The 26,998-nt window shown below is 40.5% G+C and overlaps 1 protein-coding gene across 4 annotated transcripts; it reads right to left on the minus strand.

The window, feature by feature from the left end:
- Positions 1-876: 876 nt before the first annotated feature.
- Positions 877-20,868, minus strand: jph1b (junctophilin 1b). 4 transcript variants are annotated; one of them, XM_027011045.3, is made up of 6 exons: positions 20,194-20,864; positions 17,503-18,271; positions 12,257-12,375; positions 6,850-7,484; positions 6,495-6,592; positions 877-1,542 (listed from the first exon to the last, which is right to left on the minus strand). In XM_027011045.3, the coding sequence occupies exons 1-5, from the start codon at positions 20,570-20,572 to the stop codon at positions 6,512-6,514; spliced, it is 1,983 nt and encodes a 660-aa protein (XP_026866846.1). In that variant the 5' UTR covers positions 20,573-20,864; the 3' UTR covers positions 877-1,542; positions 6,495-6,511. The 4 variants fall into 4 exon arrangements, 2 of the variants coding, with proteins under 2 accessions (XP_026866846.1, XP_026866845.1); XM_027011044.3 differs by lacking the exon at positions 877-1,542 and adding an exon at positions 3,645-6,178; XR_003410700.3 differs by lacking the exons at positions 877-1,542; positions 6,495-6,592 and adding an exon at positions 8,428-8,752 and having other exon boundaries at positions 7,355-7,484; positions 20,194-20,867.
- Between the last annotated feature and the right edge of the window lie 6,130 nt (positions 20,869-26,998).

Here is a 26,998-nt window from a genome sequence, read left to right on the forward strand (position 1 = left end):
AAGCTGTTTTGGGAATTTTTCATACCTGAAGATCCTTGTGAGGATCTTAAGGTATGCCACATCATCAGAAAATACTGTCTTAATTCTTTCTATTTTCTACATCTGTGAGATTATACTGTTTTCTCTTCTATGTTACAGAAATGATTCATGAGACATTTCTATTCTGGATAAAGCTACACTATGCACCTCGTGTAAGTTATACACATAAATGGTACACAACTCTAGAAATGTAAATCAGATGTATCTCCTCATGGTTAAAATTATTTTTACAATAGTTTTTCTTTTATGTCTAGGGAGAATATCAGATAATTATCACAGCAAAAAGGATCTCTTTCACCATTTGGGTGTGCTCTAGGGCTGCCTCTTAAATAAGCAGTAATTTCTGAAATGGTAAGACAAGGCTGCCTACAGTTAGTGCTAACCTTAAAGTTCAGTGAACTGTGAATAAATTATGTAAATAACTTTTTAAAATATTTTATTTATTTATTTTTTTAAAATGAAAGAACTGTCTGCCTAGTTGCTGTAAAAAATAACATTACTAAGCATGACTAAAATCCTAGGTTCCAGTTAAATGTTAATTAACTCTAGCATGGTACAAATTGGTCTACATGGCATTCCACTGTCACCATTTTCAGGGTAAAGTACTGTAACCTGGAATAAAATGAAATCATTTAAAATAGTTCTTGGGCAGGCTCAGATTTATCTGTGGGAATCAGCATGCTGTTGTATGTCTGGGGTGTTCCCAAGGAGATTTCACACAACCTCAGTCATTGTGTGATTTGTGAGTCAGTGTCTGACACTTGATTAATCACTGTGAATCATTGTTTTAGTGTATGAAAGAAATTCATGCAATTCAATACATGACACACAGATGAGCAGTAAATAAAGATATTTGTCTCATGCCATTCATTTTATTGAAATGAAAGAGCAAATTTTCCTGTCAGTAAATGTTTGCTGACTCCAATGCTCCAGTCACATATTTTCCCTGCTCTGACACACTCCAAAAAGAAAGCTTGAGAATTGTCCAACAGGTGAATTAGAGCATTAAAACATTAGAACATTAGAGCATTAGAACATTAAAACCAAATACTGCAGGGGCACTCCTGGACTACAGTTGGAAAACTAAGATCTAAGTAAAAATTCCTCAGATGAACTGAAATGCCAAATTACATCTGCTGATTTCACATATTTAATTATTTCTGCATAATATTAACATTTTAGGTCCAAAAATGTTTAAGTAAGATTAGCAACATGGAAAAAAGTAACATTTTCAAGACATGCCCAATTAGCGATTTGGTAAGCGACAGTGGTGGTAAGCTGATCTTGGGCCTGAGGTTGCAGGTGCATGCTCCAGTGCTCTGTTCTGCGCTCCCACAGGGGGAGATACAGAGCCAGGCTTGGTCTGCCATCACAGGAGAAGGCGAAGGGTCTGACAAGCCATTCTGGTACTGCCCGTCGCGCTGCGGACCTGATGGGTCGCAGCAGGTGTGTTCGGACGGCTCGACCTCACGGCATTGACCCACGGGGCCTATCCATCTGGTTCTAATAGTGGGAGGGGTGGGAGGGGAGAACAGGGGACGATTAAGGAGTCTCCATATATACCTCGGCCCATTAAGGCACAAAGGAATAAAGTTTAGGGATAAACAAACAAATAAACACCAAACAAATAAATGTGCTTAACAGCATGAACTATGCACACAGTGGAGTGGACTTAATTGTGAGGGGTCCCGGTCTGTGTCCTCTCCCCACTTCCACACAGATAAACCAGACAACTTTGACAAGTTCATTTCTGTAAACTTTAAATGTTGCTTTTATGTAATTTGAAAAATGACTACCACTGATATCCAGAAATATGCTCTATGAATATACTCTATATTATTTTTCACAGGCTGCACCCAAAAATACAGCCCGATGTCACTGTCATGTAGTAAAGCATGTTCCGTTGACAGAATACAGTACTTACAGTGTTGCTAATAATGGCACGCAACTGAAGGGTGAATGAGAAGTATCTATGTAGGCCTCTGTTCCCCTTTGGGAGTCATTCCTTTAGGTCAGCGTGCAGAAGCGTTTCAGACGGCACGAAAAAAGGGAGGTCCCGTGCTACACAAGTCTCTGTGTGTAGTCCGAGATGTTCGAGGTTTGTCGCCGCCTCTCATTTGCATGCTGCGCATTCTCTGTAACTGATGCTGCTTGCCTTCACTCTTCCAGCTAAATAGTTCATAAACTGCACTGGCATCTCAGAGTGTGTACAAGGACATCTTATAAAAGGACAGTTCCCTTATGGAATCTAATCTGTTCAAATTCAAATGATGAAAGCTTGATGACATTGCTTATTGTAGAACTTTGAGGACTGAATAATATAAGTATACATTTAAACACATTAAATATATTTTTAAATTTCTCTTGCCAGTAATGATAAGCTTTTCTCATGACAGAAAGGCCCAGGCAACTTGAGTGGTATTCTAAATCCTGTCCTCACTGCACTGTGATTGTGTGTGTGCGCGTGAATGTGTGTGAGCGCATGGGAGGTATGTTTAAAATTCTGTGGAAAACTTGTGAAAGTTAATCTCATTATCTCACTATATTCTACATAAAACCAGGAATATGTTATCTCAGGAATATATCTTCCCTTGAAGTCACACCTTGGCTCGAAAGCCTTGTTCTTGTTCGGACTTGTGCATGCGATAAACAAACGCCAGCCTCCTTGGGCCTGGAGATCCAAAGTCGGTATCTTTGTGAGGAAGTGAACCTGCTGTGCCTTGTCTCTTGGCAGAGTCTGTATGACTCAGCAGTCCTCATGTAACATGGCTTCTATGAGTTATCCCACCTCTGCTCTTAAAGGAATATGCCACCTGAAAATGCATGGCTACCAGTGGTAAAATAGTATAATTCCCAGTCAGTGATGGGCTAATGGTAGTTGATAGAATGATTTGCATAAGTTGCTCCCACTTGCTTATTTTTGTTTTTAGCCACGTTAGCATTCTTAAGGCAGAAGTTGATCTTGTGTGTTTCTGCCCATCTACAGGCCTCTAAGTAGCAGTCAGTCACTCTAGTTTCTTTCTATAGTAATGTCAGAGCGCAGCAGAGTCTATGTCCGCATGCAGAAAGAGCGCGACGAAGCAGCTGTGACATGACCTTCCGTTCCTTCCCTGGCCAGAAGGGTGTGTGTGTGTGTGTGTGGGGGGGGGGGGGTTAGGGGGACAGAGAGAGAGAGAGAGAGACGGTGGGAGAGAGAGACATGGCAGGCGGCTGATGCTCTAGCCATTCGACCGTGAGCCTCGGCTGGCTGGCCGCAGCTGTTGGGCACTATTTTTGCCATAGGATCACCACAGCTATACCCCAGACAAGAGCCTGTTTTCACACTGAGGCCTGGGGAGGTAGGGGCACTCTAAAATAAACAGCCCTGTAACTATAGGTGAATAATCAACTCAATATCATGGTGAACTCTCATTCTGCACCCTCCACTCTTTAATTTTCTCTTCCATTCCTTCTTCAGTAATGTGAATAGCAATGTTATGTAATAAACCATTTAAAATACATATATATATATATATATATATATATATATATATATATATATATATATATATATATATATATATATATGTGTGTGTGTGTGTGTGTGTGTACAGTAAAATGTAGTCTTTTAAAAAAAATTTTTTACTTAATATAACTTTCAAAAAAAGGTTTGAGGGACAGTCAGTACCAAAATGTTCACAATTGTCAAATTGACTTTTATAATGAAAACAGTTAAAAATCTTAAAATATCAAATTGACTAATACCCATTACTCTCAAATGCATTACAATTATATGCTTTATCATTAAAACATATTGTTACTCAAATAAGTTAAATATTGTTTAGAAAAATACAGACAAATTTAGCTGTACTTTGTATAAATGCTTAAAAATGATGTAATTCAGACCAACATGGGGCTCTTATTTTAGATAATGTTTTGGTTCAATTTGGGACTGAATAAAACCATAGAAAAAACAGCCATGTACATAGCCACTGTATACAAATAAAATATGGATGGGGGTTGTTCCCCCATCTTTAAAAAAGCAAAAAACAACAAAAAAACCTTTAACCTGTTCAGTCTGAAAAATAAACCAAATCTACATTTGAAAATGGATCACCCTTTCCCATGTGACACTTTCATCCTGTCTTCTCGCCTTCTCACATGCTCTTGCAGTCTGACCATCCTTTGCAAAAACAGTTGCCCTGTTATTGCTCTGAAACCCACAGGTCCCTCCCATTATGCACGCATGCACGCACGCACATATACACACATACACATACACACGCATGCATGCACGCACGCACGCACGCACATATATACACACACACACGCACGCACACACATACACACACATACACACACATACATACACATACACACACACGCACGCACGCACATATACACACATACACATACACACATACACACAGACACGCACGCATGCACGCACATATACACACACACATACACACACACAAACACACACACACACACACACACACACACACACACAGCCCATCTCTTCTACATAATGAACCTGAAGCAGTATCCAACTTCAAAATATACCATGCACACGAAATAATCAACTCAATCAGCAAATACATGTGCTTTGTAACAATATAATTTAGGTATGCAACAACTCACTAAATATATTCATACTATGTATATAAAATATATGTATTTATATATTTCTCAAATTTAAATACTGGCGCAAAGGTGCCACATACAGTTTAATCTAAAGTAAAACCACATCTTCATGCACCACCAGACAAATAAATATACTACTGGATAACAGCAGATTTCAGTAAAATCTCCAATGAATTAAGACAAAAATTCAAAAGCACTAATCTTCTGAGGTAAACTATATCACTGTTATAAAAGTCTTTTAAGGCATCTCTCTACATTCACTTGCAGAACCAATGGCTCAACCTGAATGCATTCAACACAACTCCTTGGGGTGTTATTCGGACACAGCAGCTCAGCGGGTTGGGGGGTCATGGGTCCAGCACTAGCAGGGGTGAGAAGATCTTAACCAGCACAGTCTCTGATCACTACATGTGCACAGCTGAGTGCACCAGCCATTCCTTTATAAAATTCTAAATGAATCAAATAAATAAACAAATAAACACCATGCAAAATATGCTACAGCTATTTTACAATATTTGTTCTGCAGGATAGCCGCCTCATGATGGTTCTAGTTTTACAACAAAAGTTTTTATAGTTTCAAATTTAAACAGCCCACTTTGATCATTTTCAGTTGGAGCCAATAAAATTAAATGTCTTTAGGTAGTGTGATGAATACATCTAAACACACTAAAAAAAAAGATGCTCATATCTGCCAGTCTCCTGTAATTGATGTTGTAGAGAAAGGGGACAAAACTACAACTTATGGTTTTATAGCCAAGGATGGAAATACAGAAAAAGAAAAAAACAAAACAAAAATACATTTATAATACAATAGATTTAAACACACCTACACCCCCACACCCACACCCACATACATATACACATACACACACAGAGACAGAGAAACAAACAAGTACTCAAGACAAAGTTTAACCTCCTAAAGATTAACCTCCTAAAGACATGAGCAAGAGGTGTTAGAAACTTCAGAGACAGAGGGCGATGCAATAAGACTGGCAGGTGACCCTTTTTGCAAATGTGCGTGGAGTGTCGATGGGGGCAGTGAGTGAACACCGCCATCACACTCCCGACGTCCAAGCACACTGGCAGCTCTGCTCTGCACATCTCCCCTTGGCAACGTCAGACGGCAAAATAGTAAGGCAGCTGTTCGCTTCCGTCAACTAAAAGTGCATCTCCGAACATATCCAGTTAAGATCCCCCCCGACCCCATGCTTAGCTCCTCCCACAGCAGTGAGGTGCACGTGCACTTGACTGGATACGGCTTGGGTCAGCAGATTTTTTTCCTTCTCCCAACGACGTTGTTTCAGCTTTCACAGAGCCCAAGCAAGTCACAAATCATGGTGAGAGGACCTGGCTGGGCTCAGCTCGGGGGCCTCGGCTTTGCTCCCGTGTTTTCGCTCTAATTCCAGTCGTCCAGTCCTTTTGCCTGTGTCTGAGTCTGAGCGGCAGGTTTTAAAGGCCGTCGACGCAACTGCAGAGAATTATGGGGCCTACGCCGTGTGTTCTGAAGAACTCGCTGAAGGGTCAAAACAGTTAGAGGGGTCAATAATTATCGTCCAGTCACATTCAGGCACAACCTCAACAGCAATTATACATTTAAAAGGTGGAATAAACACATACACTAGCTGAGGTTGGAGTCACAACTGGCTGGTGTTCTCAAAGCGTCTCAGAGCAGAAGATCTGATCCAGTATCAGATTCCTACCCTGTTCATTAGTCATAAGAAGGTGTTCCAGACAGAGTCCTCCTGAACTCAGACGCTTTCTTAACACCAGATAAGGTATTTGTGCTAGGGTGGGGGTGGGGGCATTTTGTGAGTGAAGCATCTTCCTACCTGAGTTTAATGAAGCATCAAGTCAGGAAATGGACAAAAATTATCGCTAGTCCAATATTAATCAGCATCACTAGTGCCACCAGGATTGAGTTGGGACCCTGTAGTGGAATGAAAAATACAAAGATTGTTATTGTTTATTTATTCCATTTTTTGTTTGTTAGTCTGACATGTATGGTCTAGGTCGAAGAATATTTTTTTGAGAAACTACTGAATCTATCCTTGTTAAAACAAAAGATGGAAGCTGAAAAACTGCATATTCACAGCATAAATTCTCTTTGCAACACTGATATATATGCAAAATTTAAAACTGAATTCAACGCCACATTCAGACAATTATGCATGTGAGGTCACTTACTGATTCTTCAGCTGGGTCAGTGGTAATCTCCATGCTGGCTTTCTTGGTTTCTGCTAGACTCTTTGGCTTCAGTGAATCCTGTTTCTTCAGCTTGGGCTCTACCTTGCTCTCTCTGGCTGGGGCAGGGAGGACATAGTATTGCTTGGTGGGCGGCGGCATCCTGGTGAGGGTGGCCTGAGTCACCTTCTGCTCCTCCTCCTCTGATTCCTCGGGTGGGATCATCACCTCTGCTTTCACGTAGTAGCTGTGGTACTGTGAGTGGAGCTCACCGTTACCTGGGTTCAAGGGTTTGGCGACCAGCGCCGACGGCTTGTAGGCAGAGACCACTTCCTGCTTCACTTCCGCTTTGGCTGACTGCCTGGGGGTTGGTACGCCTGCCGCCATACTCTCAGTTGTGGGAGCCTTGCTCTCTTTGGTGGCTTTGGGGGTGCTTCGGTTGAAGAAGGGCTTCTTCTTGCTAAGTGGGGGTGAGGGAGGAGGAGTGGGACCTGGGCTCTGGTTTGGTGTTTGGGTGGGTGTTGTGCCCTTGCGATAGAAATGGGGGCTTCCTGAGGGTGATTTCTCCTTTTTCTCTTCAATGACTTCTTTGATTTCTATTGGCTCACTGGAAAACCTCTGCTTGATATAATCAGGTCCTTTAAAAAAGAGCATCAGAAACACAAATACCTTGACTGTGTGTAAATTATATTGCACATTTGCCATAATAGAACTTCTATTCTTAGAAGGTTCTAGAACCACGATGAAAAATAGAATTTCTTGTGATAAGCACTTTGGTATTGGTATGAGCATCCCTCTTCCACTCTTTCTCTCCTGCAGTGTCTGGAGAGTTCTAGATAAAACCCTGCATAAACAGAGGGCTTCTCAGTTTCTAAAGGGCTAGAGAATCAGACTCTGGCCTGCTGCTTTATGATCAGAGTGTGAGCTTCCAGGCATTCTCCAGATTCTCCTCGGCAAAGGCGTAACGAAAGCGATCTCACAGCTGACATGGAAAGGCTTTCTAGAACTTTTACTGGCATATGTCCAGCTCTAGCCATAGATGGACATTTAACTCACGCTGTTTATCAGATGATTGCCCATAATTAACCACAGATCTGAAACGATACTCTTATAGAGACAGTGAAAGGGCATAAAATAAAAGTTTTGATTTATATTTTCACCTATCTCTATTAAAATGCCTTTTAGTCATAAGACTAGTTAGGGCTTTATCTATAAAGCAAACTTTAAGAGTCTTAACAGGCTCTTAACTTACCATGTTTTACCATGTTTTTCCTGATGATTTACCATGTTTTTCCCCAATATTTCACACATTGTAAACAGTCTAACACACCTAACCCAGTTTATGAACACCCTCAGCAGAATCTAAATATCACAGCCAAGTGCAATGGACCCAGTAGATCTGTAGGCCCAGTACATCTGTTGGTCCCTCCTGACATACCAGAGGCTAAGCCTGTTTGTGAAGCTTATTAAAATAAATGACCCAATCCTTTTGACGTCCTGGTCATCTGTCACATGCAATATCCTAAACAAATTGATCAGGATTACTAGATCAGTGAGAGGAAAATCCCAAATCAAAAGTACCCAGTTTGAGTGTAGATCCAAGGTTTGGATTCCAGGCCTGACTCAACCAATCATGAAATAACTGCACTCAACAAAGACCTTAATTAGTGGAATATTACTGATTGGCTGTATATCAGTGATGGGCTAGAACCAAAGTGTGGCCCCACGCTGGTCCTTCAGAGGCTTCTTTAGGGGACCATTGTGCTAAACAGATGGGCTCTCCGAGACAAGGCTGGTATGGGGTGGTTGTTTTGTCTCCAGAAACACAGGCTGCATTGTGGAGAATGTGCTGAGGTCTCCGCTGACTCTTGGCAGGAGCACCTATGCAGCAGCACAGTGCCGGATTCTGGAGAACACAAAGACAGCTGTGAGGCTCAACCAGGGAGGGAGCAGAGCTCGCAGAGATGTCTCCAATACAAAGGGACGCTTCACAGATGCTGGGACTGTTATGTTGGTCAATAAGAAAAGTAGCAAACTGACAGATTTGTTTTTATCCTTGTATTCCCTAGTTTGAACATATAATAGGGGTGAGTGATACAATACAAATTTATTATCATGTTACTTAAAAACATATTTACAATACATATGTATCATGGTCTTTAGGTTTTAGTTGCTAGACAAAATGCATCATAGTGACACTTCAAAAAGACTGAAAAACTGAGCACAAGAATTTCTTATTAAAATAAATAGATGAAATAAAGGTTTTTAATCTGATATTGTGACTGTTGCTTACAGACTGAAACTGGCCAAAATATCTATTCTGTATGATTCGTGCCATTGTTTCTAAAGTACTGTCGACACTTCAGGTACAGGTATCTGCTCATCAGAGATCTGGACCCATACATCTGTAAAGCTGCTTTGTGACAATGTGTGTTGTAAAAAGCACTATATAAATAACTGTGACTTTGACACTGCACTCAGAAAAACATATTGTGATGTAGTTATCTATGTATTTATCACTGGTTAAAAAAAGAAAAATTACATTTTAAAATAAGTTTGTAATAAGAGGCTTACTTATGAATAAGTGTTATATACTTAATGCAAAAATTAATTGCTCAGACAAAAAAACAAAAAACAGTAACTTAAAAACCTGCTTTTAGAAAAATTCTAAACAAATTTGAATGTGGTGTACAAAAATACAATACGGTCCACATATTTTAGATTGTGGGACAAAGATAAGTTAACGTTTTGTTATTCAGTGTATTGTATCATCACATTGCCCCCTCCTAACAGATAACCAATCATACAACTTGCCCATTAGTGCAGTAGTTCCACTTCTTGCATTATACAGGCAACACCTGCCATGGAGCGTTGACTTCTCCACGCATTCAAATTTCAGATCTCATATGCAAAACTAGCATTTTTCTAAGGGCCTGTAGTAGTTCAATGGCTTTGATGGAATGAGGTTTTATGGAAAAAGGTATTTGATTTGCATCTGGGAACATTGGCACTGCCAGCAATTTTGGGCCCCATGAAAACGTATCGTACTCAGCCCACCATCTCACCAGTCATGGGCCCTTAGAATTGTTTTAACTCAATCTGGCTGGACATTTGGTGGATTGGGGGATTTGAAATTACTGAATGGTTTTGAGGGTTTAAATCCAGCTATTGGGTGGGTTTTAGGGTTCTACTTTGTGTCTAGAAGAAAGAAGGGAATGATCTGTAATGTACTGTCAGGCTAAAGGTTTATGATTTGAATCTGAGTTTGGCCCTGTTAAGTGTATAACATTAATGTGTAATGTTTTTTAAGAAATGAAATATGTGTTAATGTTGTTATATTTATGCAAATATTCTATATTGAGAATATTTTTAAACAATTGCTTTTTTAATTTTTACATAAAATTCTGAAGCACTGAGCACAATTCAACAAATGCTTTGAGTTCCCAGAAGGAAAACTATTTTGGCAAAACATTAGACTGTCATGGTGCACTCGGCACACAGTAGGAAGCACACACCCACTCACTCACACTCTCATACTCACTCTCTCTCTCTCTCTCTCTCTCTCTCTCTCTCTCTCTCTCTCTCTCTCTCTCTCTCTCTCTCTCTCTCTCTCTCACACACACACACACACACACAGCATCTGCCCTACTCCCAATCACCTGATTACTGATCCTGTGCACCTGTTCCCCGTTTATCTGCCTCTCTATTTAAGCCCGCCGGTTCTCTTCTCCAGTGTAGTGCATTGCTAGCCGCTCTGCACTATGAGAGCTACAGCTGCTTTTTTTTCTCCCCTCCTCCTTTTTCGCTCATTGCTGTGGAAAATGTAGACTCCCTGCATCCGCACATGCCTCTCGCTCCCTCCTTGCTGCAGATCCCCTAAACTCTTTTTTCTTAAAAGCATAATTATAACCTTATGCTATCACTAAGAAAACTGCCATTCCAAAGACAAAGACCAAACTCCCAATCAAACACATAACACAGAGGCCATAGTTTAAACACTAACAAGCTTAATTGTTAACACAGTTCTAAAGGTGTTATCAATCAACATGCAAACAATAATGAGGTTTGAATGAAGACAAAAACAGAATAAATGAGTGGAAAAACATGTCATGCAGATGCCTGTAGACAAGTGTACTGTATGATATAATCAATATAGGAATATATAAAATATACAGGCCCAGTTGACCTCAGTTCTGTTCCAGACACTTGCACAAGGAGTAATGAAGCTCTTTCTTATGGCTAGTGGTAGACCAACTCTTTAACTAGGACACTTTATGTTTGTTATTTCCATTAACACCCATACCACAGGTGTGCTCCTTCTTGTCTTTGGTAAAATGGAAACCAATGTTTAAGCAACTATGTAGTTAATAAAACTGTATTTTACTGCTTCTAATGACCTTTCTCAGTGATCTTTGGTTTGCTCTGATTGAACAAGAGCATAGAGAACAGTCTGAGGATTTTGTTTACATTTTCATTTGGGATAGCATCAGATGGCATCATGGTATTCTGGCTCATGAATAGTCCAATGGCAATCCACAGATCGCAACTGTCTTCCTTTCATATTATCTCCCTATAAGGGAAGTGGCCTCACTGGCCAGGGAAGACATTGAAAGATATATAACTTGTGGAATACTGTGATCAAATAAATCTACATTTTTCTTTCTGCCTAAAAGATCTTTCCTCTGGAACTTGTTTAATTTGTACCAAACGCAAATCATTTGCATGTCCATACATTTTTGGATATATTTTTTGTACTACAATGATCGTTCTGCACTCAATTTTTACATAATTTCATTCATATTTATATTTTACTCTCCTTTTCACCTTAGTTATTATTTAGTAACATCTTGTGTGTAGGTGATGGTCACTATGCACTTGTTCCATTAAGGCAAAGGTTCATTATGACCAAAGTTAGCATGTTTTTGGGTCAACAGTTTGCTTTTGCCAGACAGAGATGCATTTTGATGAATTGATTTAAATTTAAGGGTTTGTTTTTAAGGTTTTCAAAAAAATGGGAAATAGTTCTGAAAATGTGTTTAACATTTGTAAACAAAAATCTATAATATACCAATACCAAAAGGTGCTGGGTGAGTAGAAAACTCACTACATAATCATACACCATCTTAAAACACATGCCTGTCCACACCTTTTTGTTTTCTGAAAATAATCTCCCCACACCTAAAAGCAATGTGAAGTGACTGGCTGCAACAAACAGCAGATAAGCTATGCAAATGAAATGCCTCCCCTTTAAAAGTCATTTGCCTTCACTCATTTGCAAGTTTCTCTCACCTAATAATTATGCACTCAACCCGGAAAAAGACACAGACACATGTAACAGGCTGTGCATAGAGGGTGGGTGCAAGTTTGTGTATGGAACAATGTTTGTGTGAACAATGTTTGAGGGAGATACCTGGCTGATGGAAGTTAGGGGACAGCTCTCTGGCTACAGCCCGGGCGATGTCTGAGTCGTGGCAGGCAGTCAGGGCTGCCTGGTCTGCTGCTTCACCCTTGGCTCTGGCATGAGCCGTTCTGACAGAAAACAGAAAGAGATAAGTGGAAAGAAGACAAGAGAGGAAGATGGATCAATGCATAAATACACACGCACACACACACACACACAAAAAGTGGAATCAAGTGCAAACCTTTCACACTCGCACCCAGCAGCTTCAGTCACCAGTGCTCCTCACACACATTCACACACACACATTCACACACACACATTCACACACACACACACACACACGCACACGCACACAGTGTCAAACTCAGGTCGCAAACCATAAAACCTATTGCTATTGATTAAAGTGTCAACCATGCAGGCCTGTCCTGAATCCACAATCTCCCACGTAGCCATTTTAATAATTTACTGACAATCAGTTTTCTCCCTCTGCATGGCTTCAGAACAGTGTCTCAGCAGAACATTTTTGACCCAGACGATGACTTGTGAGCCGGCGCGGAGGAGTTATGTAATAAGCCTGAAATGCTGAATCCTTCAGTTGGACGAATCCACACACCGCTCGGACCCTCCTCATCTTTCCAGAACAGGAGGCCGCATGCAATGAGACCTGCGTCATGCGGACACTCCTATGGCAGACCACAGATCGAACAGAGGAAGATATCAGTGGCACTGGTGAGCCGCCAAGAATATAACTGATGTGAATGAGAATAGACTGGCAGAAGGACCCAGGAAGGGAAACAGGCCTGGATTGCGAGGCTAGAATGGTGACTCTGACGACATGGAACTCAGCTCAGTGGGCACAGGAGCTGCCATGGAGCTCATATCCAGCGGGATTAGAGCTCCATTAAAGCTCTTGATAAATGGCGCGAACCTGGATCCTTCCTGATAGAGCGCTTTCTCTCGCTCTCTCTCGCTCTCTCTCGGCCAGCCAGCTTGTTTACATCAGAAGCAGGATGCTGGCTGCGTGCTTAAGCCAAGCTACTCTGCACCTGGTATTTCACCATCCTAATCACAGTTGTCATCATCATTATCAGCATCAGCATCATCACCATCTTAACAGTTAATCATTATCATCACTGTGTTAATAATTACCACCCAGGTTAGTAGATATAAAAATGAAGAAGTCTTGATAAGTCTTGAGAAAAGCATACAGGCTCCACCAAGTTCATACCAGGAAAATAAACGAGATCCTTTATTTCTTCTAAGCAATGTTGGCAGTATTCCAGTTCTTATTCTTCAATAGGCTGTATCTAATGCGTTACACAGTGGAGTGGAGAACATCTCCTTGGTGACAGATGCAGCAGTTGAAATTCTGAGCTTTTTAATTTGGCAGCAGTCACCCCCCCATGCACAGACAAACACACATATCCACCTACTCTCTTTCTATCAGACACATAAGAGTGCAGATAAAGATGTCAAGAGGCACACGTCCTCCCTTCCCCTGTAGCCTGCTGGGATACTGCTGCCTAGCCCTACACTCAGCGCCTGGAAACAGAGAGACCCCTGTCATACACCATTATCACATCGTATGTGTTCACCACTAGTTCTGGAGACATCCAAATTGTCCTGATCTGCATCAGTGAGCACACAGACCTTTGAAAGCCTAAGCATAATGTGATAGACAACTATGGGTACATTATAGTAAAGGAGGGAAATCTAAATGCATGTGCACCAGAAGTCAGGATTTCACTGCAGAGACAGTGGATGGTGACTATGAGGATGTGGGCGAAGGGCTGACCACACCACAATGTTTGCATTGGATTGTGTTAAGCAGGAAATAGATGCCCCACATTTTCCATGTGATCACGAGTTGTGCTAATTTATACAAACAACTACTATCAGACCAACACTACGAACTCGTAGGGGATTTGAAAAGGTAGTTAATCTGCGTAGGTGGGTAATCCCATCTAGAAGACACAGCACAAAATCTTTAAACAGATGAAAAGTATTGGTAACAGCATGGAACTGAAGCTGGTGTAATTACAAAATTAAATCAAGTATTATGGGATGATAAAGGCAATGCTATTAGACTGTCCTGGTCCACATATATCTTAGTGAAAAATCAGGTGATTGAAAGTACAAAATGACTTCCTTTTTCAACACACTTATATCTCTCCTATTCTCCCTCTCTCGGTAGCCTTACTGGTTCTTTCTCTCACCTTCCATCTTCCCCCTGAAAGGTTTCATGATCACGAAGAGATCTACGAGAGTTTCTGATCTTGTCATAAAAATGGGAATCTTCTTTCTGAGCTCAAGCAGTCGATTAGGAATCCATACTGCAGCCATGCGCAGTAGAGACAAATGGTCCTCATGACATATCCTGGTTGATGAGTTTAAGAGTAATTATGCAGAAACACTCTGAAATACTTACCAGGAAATGCTAGCAATAGCTATACTAATAGCTGTTTTTGTGCGGAGGCTAGGTTGTGAGATATCTTGGTGGCAATGTAAATGACATACAAAAACACACACACACACGCACACACACATACACATATCCCAAACATGCTCACTCTGCTGAGTGGTTTAACAGATGATAGGAGCACACAGATTGACTACTGTATCAGTCGCAGGGCTATATTCTTGTCAGCGGTTGAGGAGCCAACTCCGGTCTTGCCTTTTTTAGTCAGGCCTCAGAGACACCACTCTGTAGGCAGTGAGAGAGAGAGCGAGAAAGAGGGAGAGAGAGTGAGAGAGAGTGAGAAAGAGAGAGAGTGAGAAAGAGAGTGAAAAAGAGAGTGAGAGAGAGAGAACAGCTCTCTAGAAGTGTGAACTCTATTTTCTCCTTCATTCTCCCTCTGCCACTTTCCTTCTCTCTCTCTCTCTCTCTCACTCTCTCTCTCTCTCTCTCTCTCTCTCTCTCTCTCTCTCTCTCTCTCTCTCTCTCTCTCTCCCTGGCCTCAGCTCTCTCAGCCTCTCCACACATTCCGAGAGTCCTCTTAGCGCTTATCACTTCTCCTCATAACAGTCTTCAAAGGCACGGAGAGATATTTAATTCATGCCACTGCTTGGGGACATATTACTATTTCATTAGCTGCGCGGATTGTGTAAGCCTTGCTATTGAAGCTTTCATTAAAATTCATATTCCAGGCCATCAGAATGATGCACATGGTAATGAGTGGTCTGTGCAAGACCACGGCACTGTGTGTACATGGTACTGGCGACAGAAAGGCCCTGTGTACACAATGCAGCTGGATTTATGTAACAATTCTCACTAAATTAACACAGCTAAAACATTATTTAGAGACAGACATCCGCACATGCAAATTAGAACACACCACCATATGACATAATACAAAGAAAGCACACATAATTTTAAAAGCGTGGGCAAGTCTTTGTCATACACATGAGATCGAATTTAGCAACGAGAGCAGAGAACTGCAATAGTCCAAGTAAAAAATTAGGTAAGTAATCCAAGTGAAATTCCACTTCATTTGTTGGGAGAGGAATCTTACAAAATCCAGTCTTTTAATGTCAGCCACACCACTGCGTCAGAGTGTGTTTAAGCACTTCTTCCACACCCTGACACGAGCCCAAAGCTCATGTATCACACAGTTGAGATATCTTTATAGGATTACTACACTCAAAAAAAAAAAAAAAAAAAAAGATTAGCAGCGAATGGAATTTTGTGGAGCAGTTATCTCTCACTTAAAATGTACTTCACTAACAAGACATCAGGGAGGCTGTCCCCCTCATTCTTCTTCCTTACAAGCCTCAGTGCATATAAAGGAGTGCTTCACATAAACATGCAAAAATGGCCAACACAGGAAGGAAACTTCTGAGGGCCAATTATCATTTCATTTGCAACTGTCCTTTACTAGTTACTATTCATTCATTAGCCACATTTGCATTTTTGAATAAAGTATTCATTTACACCCCCTGACTAAGCACGCCATTCTAATTCATGCCCTGAAGCTACTTATAGGGTGAAACACAAGAGGAATAACGTCCCAGCTATGTCATTTCCAAGAGGTGAGAAGGGGCTTAGTGTATTTTTAGAAAAGAAAACGCTTGCATTTTGTGTGCGTGCTGAATGGTAAAGCCCTCAGGTTTGTGTATTCTGTAATAGTAATGATATGTTCCATGGCCACAGCTACGGCAACTGTGACATCTCAGCGCAAACAGCCCCCAGAGCTCTGCATTTATACTGCATAAATCCTTATTTTTGTTTTCTTCTCCCATATGGACGGATCCTGTACATACGCCATATCCCGCAATTACATAAGAAGCTTCTCTCTGAGCAACACCTCATCCCCAGACACATCTGTGCTTGATTTCTTCTCAGTAGACTCTCTATTTGCCTTGGGTACAACCAGAAATCCGTTGCGGTCGATGCCATTACATGTCAACTGCTTCTCCAGTACTCCCGCTCTGAGACTTGCTTGGAACTGCATGTACCCCCACCCCCACCTCCACCCTCCTGATGCTTCTGTGGCTTCATCGCCATCACTTCCTGCTGGCCCTGCATTGATTAGCTGTTCAGTGGTGGCTGGGGGTGCAGGCATGTGATGGTATAGCATTGTTCAACATGCCATCACACCATTCAACAACTACCCCTCCGCCTGCTCACTCTATCTATCTATCTATCTATCTATCTATCTATCTATCTATCTATCTATCTATCTATCTATCTATCTATCTATCTGTCTGTCTGTCTGTCTGTCTGTCTGTCTGTCTGTCTGTCTGTCTGTCTGTCTGTCTGTCTGTCTGTCTGTCTTTTTCTCTCACTCTGACATATCTAGTCTTGTCATGGCCATAGGAAAAAGAGCCAAAGCGATGAGATTGGAACCAGTGACTCAGGTTGAACTCGGATTGTTTTAGACTTCTTCAATACATCCTTGCAGGTGTCAGGTAGTACCTTTATGGAGGTTTTTCCTAAAGTCATGGTTCTACCTGCAAGGCTCTCTGAACCAACACATCTGACTTTTTGAAACAAACTATCATGATTTTCATATCACTCAGAAGTGTGGTGAGAATCTTAATGGAATCTGTTTCAAATATTTATTCTGTGCCATCAATGAATCTGAACCCATAACTTCCTTATTAAAGGAAAGTAAACACCACAACTCTGAGAAAATGTTTTTTTTTAAGTATTTGAAAATATTACTTATATTGGTATATCAGCTACCAATTAGAAGTTTTTTAGGAGCCCATTTAGTGTGGGCATGTGGTATTGGGGATGTAGTGGTGGGCTTTACCTAGAGGTTGCTATCTCCACTTTCGTCTTTGCTATGGCAGCTGCCCGGATGGCTCCCTCCACGGCGCGGTCCACCTTCTGCTTCGTCTTGGTATTCTTCAGCGGAATGAGCTGCTTCTTGATGCCCCGCACCAGTACGTTGTTCTTGTACTTGCCCTCCTCCCGGGTGCCATCGGGGAACATGGTGCAACCGTAGCCATGGCGCTTGTTGTTGGTCCACTCGCCCTCATACTTCATGCCATTTGAACGCTCGCTGATGCCGAAGCCACTCCGCTTGTCATTCTTCCACTCACCCATGTAGGCCTCAGTGGTGGTAGCGTCCACATTGTCCTCGGTCGGCGCGTACTCATCGGGCCCATCGCCGTCGCCGAAGCTCACCGTGGAGTTGGCGTCGCTGGAGCTGATGCGGCTCATGGCTGCGTCGCTGCGTGCCGAGCTGCGCTTGCTCGAGATGGATGAGCGTGAGTCGGATTTGCGCAGCTGCTTGAGGCTGCCAAAGAGTGAACCACGGCGGAATAGTCCCTTGCGCTTGCCCGAGCCCAGCTCGCTGTCACTGTGGAAGTTGAGGACAAATCCGCCGCGTGTGCCCGCTGGGCTATCTGCTGCCGCCGCTGATTCATGCAGCACGGAGCCATTGCTCTGCTCACTGCGCAGCGAGGCCAATGAGGTGCGCAGTGGCGAGCGGATCACTGTTGCCATGCCGTATGGGACACTCTGGCGCACACCATAGCCATGACGCATGCCACCCATCCACTGGCCCTGGTACGTACCTGGAAAAAAACAGTGCACGCAGGCATATGGTTAGTTAGGATGGCAATGCCACAGGACACAGGGATAGCATAAATAATGTTTCAGACGCATGATAATTTAACTCCATGTGCCAGAGATAATGTTCTTTTCTGGATCTTTTTAAAAAGAAATATTCCACAAGAAATATAATGTCACATTCAAGATGTGTTAACTTAATCCAACTGTTACATGTTTACCAAAATATATATTTTTAAACTTATCAGAATACGTCACCCAGTGAGTCCAAAATTCAATCCCACTGACAAAACCAGGATGTTTTTGGCACTGGGGTATTTGGTATACCACTGACAACTATAGAGTAAATAAAAAACGATTTGGGGTGAAAATTTAATAATTTTCTTCTAAAGAAAGACAACCATTAATGAATTTCATGTCATTTTGTTTAAATCTAGAAAATCAATTTCTTTGTAAATAAATTTAAGCCATGCCATTTCTATTATCTAGCTTTGAAACTTAATAAAACGTTTAGTTGAAGTATAATTTTTGCCAATGTGTTCAAAGCACGTTTTTATATAATTCATATTATTGTTGAAAAAAATATCTTATACTAGACATGCAGTGGTGGGCCAGTAATACACCATTTACTATGTACCATGTGTAACTCTGTAACTCTAGCTGTGGAATGATGCCAGTGTGACAGGCTGGATGGCTGTCCCTCCTATATCTCAACCACCAGTGGGTCAGTCCTGACAGCCTCCACAGAACACCCAGATCTATTTTAAAACATGGAAGTAACCTGAGACATTGTGAAATTTGTAGCTTATACCAGCCATAACTATCAATTATTTATCTAATTTGTCTAAGATCTGTTTCATCTTCCCAGTTTTCTCCCAATCGCAATAATTTGGACATGCTCAAGGTGAAAGTTTACAAAAAGGGACTTTTAATCAGATAGTTAATCACTGTTAATGAGAAAGACAAACCATATTTTTATATATTAAACTTGAAATAGAGCTTTAACTTTATTATGATACATATTCAGGTTACATATTACAGTATGAAAATTAAACTGTAAAACCACAAACGATTATTAATTTTTGATCCTCAGCTCAGATTCTCTAAGTAGGGGTTTGAGGTAACATTTCAAAAACTTGAAAATGCATAGAATATAGTTATGTTATTTCTCAATATTTAAGATAAGTAGTCAGCTTTCTACGAGTTCTTTTAAGTGAAGGTTTTAGCCATTTCGCATGTAGCGTTCTGTCCAACTGACAGACTACTGTTGCTTAGAGCAACAGCTGAACCTCATCCTCCAACAAGCAAAGATAGGAGTCTGTTCTCTCAAATAAAATGTACTACAGTGCATTTCTGTGTCCTCATAGGCCTACATGCGAACTCAGTGTGGGCCTATCTAGCCCAGTGTACCGATTGTAACACATTAGCTTCAGTTAACTATTTTTTTTATATAGAACAAAACCAACAATCAAGAAAAAAAAACATTAAACAAAGATCAATACTTGTCTTTATGTTGGTGCCGATTGAAAGGGACTTTGATTTGAAGTGTTGCAGATGTTGCTATTATTAGCGATGACCTCTATGACTGACCAATCCGATCCAATGCTATATATCAATACAACTACCCGGTCTAACAGTTGAACTGTTTGCTGTTAAATGTTTATGTGGTAAATACTGAGGAACTGGATAACGGATCAACAAATAATGAGCCAACTAGACTGGATTGCGAAAAAAAAAAAACGTGACTGCGATTGTGCAGTCTTATGACAATTCTTTATATACAACCACATATTCTTATTGCACGAACCATGAGTCTATTTCAGACAAAATCCGGTGATTTTAAATAAAACTATTTATGTCACATATGTCAGTAAAAAAGACTTTTGTAGAGATTTAAATAGGACGAGTAATGTTAAACAAAACTTACCCCCATCGCCATATGTCTCGACCCCATATCCGTCTTGCAGCCCGTTACTCCAAGTTCCCTCGTATCTAGCAGGTGTATTGAGACTCTGCCGAACCCCATATCGCCCTTTAAATCCATGGGTCCATTCCCCACGATACAGCCACCTCCCTTTAGATTCAACGCCTAGACCGTGCCGTTTACCCTGAGCCCAGTAGCCCTGATATGTATTTCCGCTGGGCCAGGTGTATACCCCGACTACCTCGAAACCGTTGGACCAGGACCCGGAGTATTCGCCCTGGCCCTTCGGACCCGTGCAGATGCCGTGCCCGTGTGCTTTGCCGTCCTCCCATCCACCGCAGTAAGTGCCGCCATCGTCGAAGTCAAACCGTCCACCCGTCATTCAGCTTATACGGTTAAATTTTTTTTTTTTTTTTTTTTTTTATAAAGTGGTTGTGGCTCGGTGTTATGTCGTAGTTCAGCTGTTCAGAAGCAGGTTGTTTTTCTTTTAAGAGAAATTGTGGTTAGAATAGACGCCGGGAGAGCGGCGTTACGCGATGCGCTGGTGTCGCGGGGAGCTGAGTGCCTGCGTGCATTGGTGTCGGTGTTGGCGGTGAGTGAGAGGGTGGATAGCGGACAGGCGCCGGAGCCGCACGCTGTCACTGTCGCTGTTCCTGACTTGTTTTATGATTCTCTCTCCCCCCCCCCCGTGTTCGCTTCACAGGGAGGGAGAAGGGAGAAGAGCCCAAAGCCGGGTTAGAGACACCTAATTGCTGACGTCAATACTATAGCACCACCCGCCCCCTCTTAGCTGTTAAAGGGGAGGGTGAAAGCCTTTCATCATTTTTACAGGGAGCAGTATCTCGTTTTGGGGTTTTTGTTTTTTTGTTTGTTTTTTTGTTCTGTATTGAGCAGCTGAAGCTCATAAGATGAAGAAGTGGTAGCCTACAAGTTGCTAAACATTGAACTGAATAAAAATAAAATGGAATGGTATAAACTAAGGTACAAACAAAAGATAAAATATAAATTTGAGAACAAAATAAAAGAGCAGAAAAACAAACAATAAATTAAGATATGCGTGAAAGCAATTTTTAAAGATAAAGTATAAAACGAAGAATAAAATACAACAGCAGAAAATAAATTACAAAGGTCACATATAACATTAATTACAGGTTAATTAAGAGCAAACCTGAATAGATAGTTATTAACTCACCTCTTAAATGAGTTTAAATCATCAAGAGCCCATAGAACATTATTGGAAGGGAATTCTTATAAAGTCTTATGGCCATAATAAGAAATGGCTGGTTCGCCACTTTTAGTTTGATAGTGTGTATAACCAGCTTGTTCTTGTTGGTAGATCTGAGTGCTCAAGATACTTAATAATCAATTCACTAAGGTACAACAGGTCAAAGCCTTGAAGAGATTTGAAGATCATTAAGCTGATCTTCAAATAATTTTTGAAAGACACAGTGCAGCTGTCTGTGAACTGGTGAAATATCCTCCCATGTTCTCCTTCACGTCCAAATTCTTAGCACTCTCAGTGCGGAGGTGGAGTCCTTCGGTACAACTAAAAGTGCATCTCAGTAGTCCAGATGAATTGACACTGCATGTGGATTTTTTCACTTTCAGCTGTTGAGAAAATTTCAGGGACCTTGGATATATCTCTCAGAATATACTGAAACAAGGCATTTTTGCAAACATTACTTGGATGATTCTTAAAGCTATGACTTTCCAAAGTAACCTGCAGGTTTTTTTAGCCTTTACAGATAGAGACTTAACTGAGTCTGTACATTTCTCAGATTCCAATTCTTAATAACAAGGAATTCAATTTTACAATTTAAAACCAGAGCTAGAGAGGCCAACCTGTTTGTACTTGAGAAATAAGTATCTTGTGGTCAAATGTATCAGAAGTGTACTAAGTGCTAAAAGAGCCAGTATAGTTTAATTATCTTCATCTTGGTTCACTTAAGATTATTGAGAAATTTAAGAAATGCTGTTTCTGTGCTATGGTTGACCAAAATACTAACTTTAATACTTCATTTAAAGTAATAGAGTTGAATAAAAACCTGCTTTTCAATGATTTTGCCTAGGTAGGTAATATTTGAAGTTGGTATATAGTTGTTGAGAATAGAAGGGTCAAGATTACATTTTTCAGGTGAGGCCTGAAAATGAATAATTGCAACACTTTATTGAGTGTTTCATGATTAATTGAAAGGATTGTTGAACTTTTGCATGTTGCCTCACTGTGGACTGTCCATAATGGAAAGTATTCTACTATCAAAAAAAAAAAGAAAAAAAAGTAACTTCATCATATTTATCATGAGCTCTGATGGGGATGTGATAAGGATTAATTTAGGGTTGTGCTTATGACTGTCAATGGGGCTTGAAAAGTCAGCCTTCCTAGGTTTTTTAATTTGATAATTAATAATTAATCAGGTAATTGTACAAGTAATTTCTTAAATGTCATATTGGATTGTAAGCTGTACTTTCCTCCAGTCGCTTTTTAATTTTAAAATGGTATTTGAGGTTCTCCATAGGGCATTACAATGTCTAGACAGTCTTTTTTTGTCAGTGGGGCTACAATATTAAGCTACAATATTAATGCATTCAGTAAGTCTTGTGGTTCTTCGGTGTTCTTCTAAGGTGTCATAGGAAAGATCTGAGAGGAAAAGGAGAAGCAAAGAAGACTGTGAATGTTATCAGAGAATCATCAGTAAAATAGCTATTGCTATTAAAACAACTCATCAGGATGAATCTGCCTGGAAGAATAGGGGTGCAAGTGTATTTTCATCCTACACAGCAAGATGCATTGCTCAAAAGGTAAAACCTTCTTTAAGGATTATAGTTGGGCAGTTTTTGTCTTGAAGCCACCAAGAAAATGCCACCTAAATGCCATAAAAAATGTCTCTACGGTTGTAAAACTACAAATATTAGAATATGAACTTTGATTAACCAGAACTTTGAATAATTTTACTGGATGGAAAGATTTAGCTCACATTTTCAGATCAAGCTGATACAAAGCAAGACAATTTTAATAACCTTTTCTGCTCATCTTTGCCAAGCATGGCAGTAATTCTGAAGGGGACTATAATCTATAGGCAAAGATATATAAGGTATAGGACACATATGCAAATATAATGTAAATAAAAATTTTTACAACTAGTAGAAAGAAATTAATAACCAGCAATAAAATCATTTAGATGATGCTAGTCTAGGCACTTAACTCTGCCACTCTGAACTGCCACTCAGATGCATTGCTACGTATCATTAACACTGGGATCCAGGGATTTCTTGCACAGTCATTGGTATGCTGATAAGTAATTTGCAGTTGCTTTTACAGAGCCACTGCAGTGAGCTGTTGAAAGACAAATGAACTTGTACTGTTCCAAAGGTGACAAAGAACGTCATCAGTTCTCAGAATAGAAAATGAGATCCATGAGGAACTGTACGTTCCACAACACTATACCTGCAGACAAAGAGGGACCACAGACTTCTCACCACTCACCTAATCAAACTACAGATTGGAATCTGCTTTCTGTGATAGCTGGCTTGACTGTTAGCATCATTACATTTGATAATTCTATGTGATAATTGCATATGATAATTCAGTGTGTATTTTGATATGTGTAAATAGGTTTCGAATATATATGCTTTAATGGTCCATGTATCTGGTTAGTCAACAATCTTTCATTGCCTTTCAGTATGATGTGCTACCCTCTGTAAGGGTAGTACATAATTTTGAGACAAATTAACATTTGTTTTAGCATTTGTTTATAAAGTGGGAATGAGTCTACTTTTAAATCAAATAATGTATTTCAGTGAAAAACTGAACAATAACAGTGACACCTAGTGTTTATGTTGTGTTTCAGTGAGAGAGAGAGAGAGAGAGAGAGAGAGAGAGAGAGAAAGAGAGAGAGAGAGAAAGACCGAGAGTGAGAGTAAGAGAGACAGAGAGGGAAAACAAAGCCCAATATTATTAACATGTACTGCATTTATCAATATATACAATCACGCATCTAACATGCATGGGTGAAATAGGGCTTGTTAGGTGGCATCATAAATGATTATCGTTTATGCAGAATTGATGCAGAACAGAAAAAAACATAAACAAACAAATAGAGCCTTATTCTGAACAGATACCTGCTGTTTATTCTCTGTTGAGTGACTTAGTGAAGCTCAGAGATGTTGTTTCCCACAGTTCACCACAAGGTGGCAGGATAAGCTTTTATTATTTTACTGAGCTGCTCTATGGTACTGTGTGGCCCCTTGCCAAGTGTCTACTGAGGGTCAAGCTAGCAGGCTATTAGTCGTCCTACATCACATTTACCTGTATGTCTCTAACACCTGCTGCTTTTATCTCTATTACTCTGGAAAACATTTACTGTATTATAAGCATTGAGCAGGGGCACCTGAATGACATGTAGCAGGCAGTTTGGGTGAGTGTGGTAATGATGTCAGGGTGAAGTTTCCTACTCTACAGCTGTGTTTAAATAACTAACCAGAAGATGAGCCACTCCCAAACACAGCAATGTCGTCTGTGCTCACCCTGATGGTTTAACCCAAGAGGGAAGACAAACATAACCCACAGCAGATGTAAACGCAACGGAGCATTCCTCCAAATCATATCATGGCTCCGCTGAAGTTTATGGCTTGAGGCTGTCATCCTTATGATCACAGTGCAGGAGTCGGGTGGCTGCAATTGGCTTGAGTCAGGGAACAAACATGCTGTACAGTCCATTCCACTGAGACCTCCAAACTAATTATATCTGCCGGCAGGGATATCTAAATCAGATGCCAACTCATTGGACTTCAGTAGACAAAGATCTAATTGAATGTGCCAGTAAGTCCAGCTGCCATGGCCAAACGTACAACATTGTGAAATCAGTTCCACTCTGAAATGATAAATGAGGGTACTTGGAGTGTGTCAGAAGTTGGATGGTCATTTTGGAGGTCTTCTCCTTGCCTTCTTGGTCTTCTCCTTGAGAGATCATGGGGCTTCTAGGTGAAGCAGTTTTTAATGGGACGGTGGTGAGACTTTCTGGAGGTACCAACTTAAACCATGAGTCTCCTGGGTCTGTTTGTGGGGGGTCCCGGTCTGCAGAGAAACACTCTGCTCACATGGGACCAAACAGGTTAATGAACCCACACCACCACCAGCCAAACACTTGGAGTAACAATACCAATCTTTGCCACATGTGTCCTGTAAGCTTAGCATAATGTGTTTGTTAAAAAAAATAGGTGATTTTTTTTTTGATAAACACATGCACTCTCTCTCTCTCTCTCTCTCTCTCTCTCTCTCTCTCTCACACACACACACACACACACACACACACACACACACACACACACACACACACACACACACACATGTATGTGCATAAGTAGAGTTGTATATTGCATTACAATATCAGCCATATATTTGAACATGGTGTTGGCTATATCTGTATCCACTGTATATTGCATACACTGCAATGTATGCAATATAAGGCACAGGACAAACCCTTGCAAACTGCAACTAAAATAATGCACTAAGGACTACCACGTCTTGTTATCCAGGGTAATAATTAAATTCATTTGTGCTGATTTAATGTAATGTTCTGATTAAAGAGGAACTCCAACACACTCTTTATTATCCCTCTTGTATCAGCAGGAACAAACACAGCTAGATTACATCAGTACCAGTTTTAGAAACAGTGATTTCAGCCAGTGAGTTCTTGCCATTATGTCAGATGTTATTGTTTAAGGCAACTGTTCTTAAAGCCAGATTAGATGGACTCTCATCTCAGCATTTCCTCCTAATAGATGAAGGGTGTAGTATTACATATATATATATTAATGTAATTCTACACATTAATTCATGATTACCATTTTTTTTAAATATCAGGGTTGTCCGTTTAATTTTCAATTAGACCTCTGTTATGTTACTGTTAAACTGCAATTCGATTACTTGAATTTGATGAGTTTTTGAGTGACATCTGGCAATGTCTCGCAACAGTTATATATCACTGTGGCCTAAAGATAATTCTCTATGCATTGGTCAGTTCATACTGGTCATCATCCACCCCTTCATATCTTCCCAAATTAGTTTCTTAATTTCAATTTTGTTAGAATGTTTGAACTGTGTGTAAGGTGTGAATTTAAAACCCAGGTATACTAAATTTTACTTCGTTCACTAATTATGCTTCTATCTACTTTTCTCTGAAGTAACAGAATTTCTAACTCACGTTTATGCACCATTTTAGTAACTCGCCATGTATTTACTAAATGTCCATAGACATAAAGCAACTGTGTGCAGTCTGCTAATGACAGACCAATATTCAGGTTCGAAGTGGGATGCTGTTACCTTTAGCAGTCATCTTGCCATAAACCAAAGAATCAGAATCTGTCTTTATGGTTAGCAGGTTTCTAATGCCTGTCTGTGGAGCCTAATTTTGTTGTGAAACGCTATATATGGCAATCTAAGCACTTGGCATACAGAACTGGCATACATATGATTAAGAAAAAAGCACAGGAATGACTTGTGCCTCTGAGTTGATGGACATATTTGTATAATGTGAAGTATACCACACACACAACTCCCTAGTTCACTGTGAATATGCATACAAAGGGACCCATACTTTCTTAATGATGTAATTTATATGAGCTTCTCAGAATAGCAACCATAGGGCAATGCCAGGCCCATGAAAATAGTAACATGCTCTCTCACATTTCATTTAATTCAGAAAAAAATGTGATACTGGAACAATTTGGCATAGCATTCGTATAACTAGCACGGCGTCTGACTCTTGCCTTCGGCATAACTTCAGGGCCAATGACCTACTCCCGGCTG

The sequence above is a fragment of the Electrophorus electricus genome, chromosome 11 (assembly GCF_041902795.1).
Source record: "Electrophorus electricus isolate QZ-2024a chromosome 11, ASM4190279v1, whole genome shotgun sequence".
In the NCBI taxonomy this organism is placed as follows: domain Eukaryota; kingdom Metazoa; phylum Chordata; class Actinopteri; order Gymnotiformes; family Gymnotidae; genus Electrophorus; species Electrophorus electricus.

Excerpts from the sequence above, each read along its gene's own strand:
- jph1b (XM_027011045.3), bottom strand. The coding sequence starts at position 20,572 with ATGACGGGTGGACGGTTTGACTTCGACGATGGCGGCACTTACTGCGGT. Across the intron at positions 12,376-17,502 it reads GTGGAGATAGCAACCTCTAG|AACGGCTCATGCCAGAGCCA; the intron begins GTAAAGCCCACC and ends GTTTTCTGTCAG. Across the intron at positions 7,485-12,256 it reads CCCTAACTTCCATCAGCCAG|GACCTGATTATATCAAGCAG; the intron begins GTATCTCCCTCA and ends TCTTTTTTAAAG.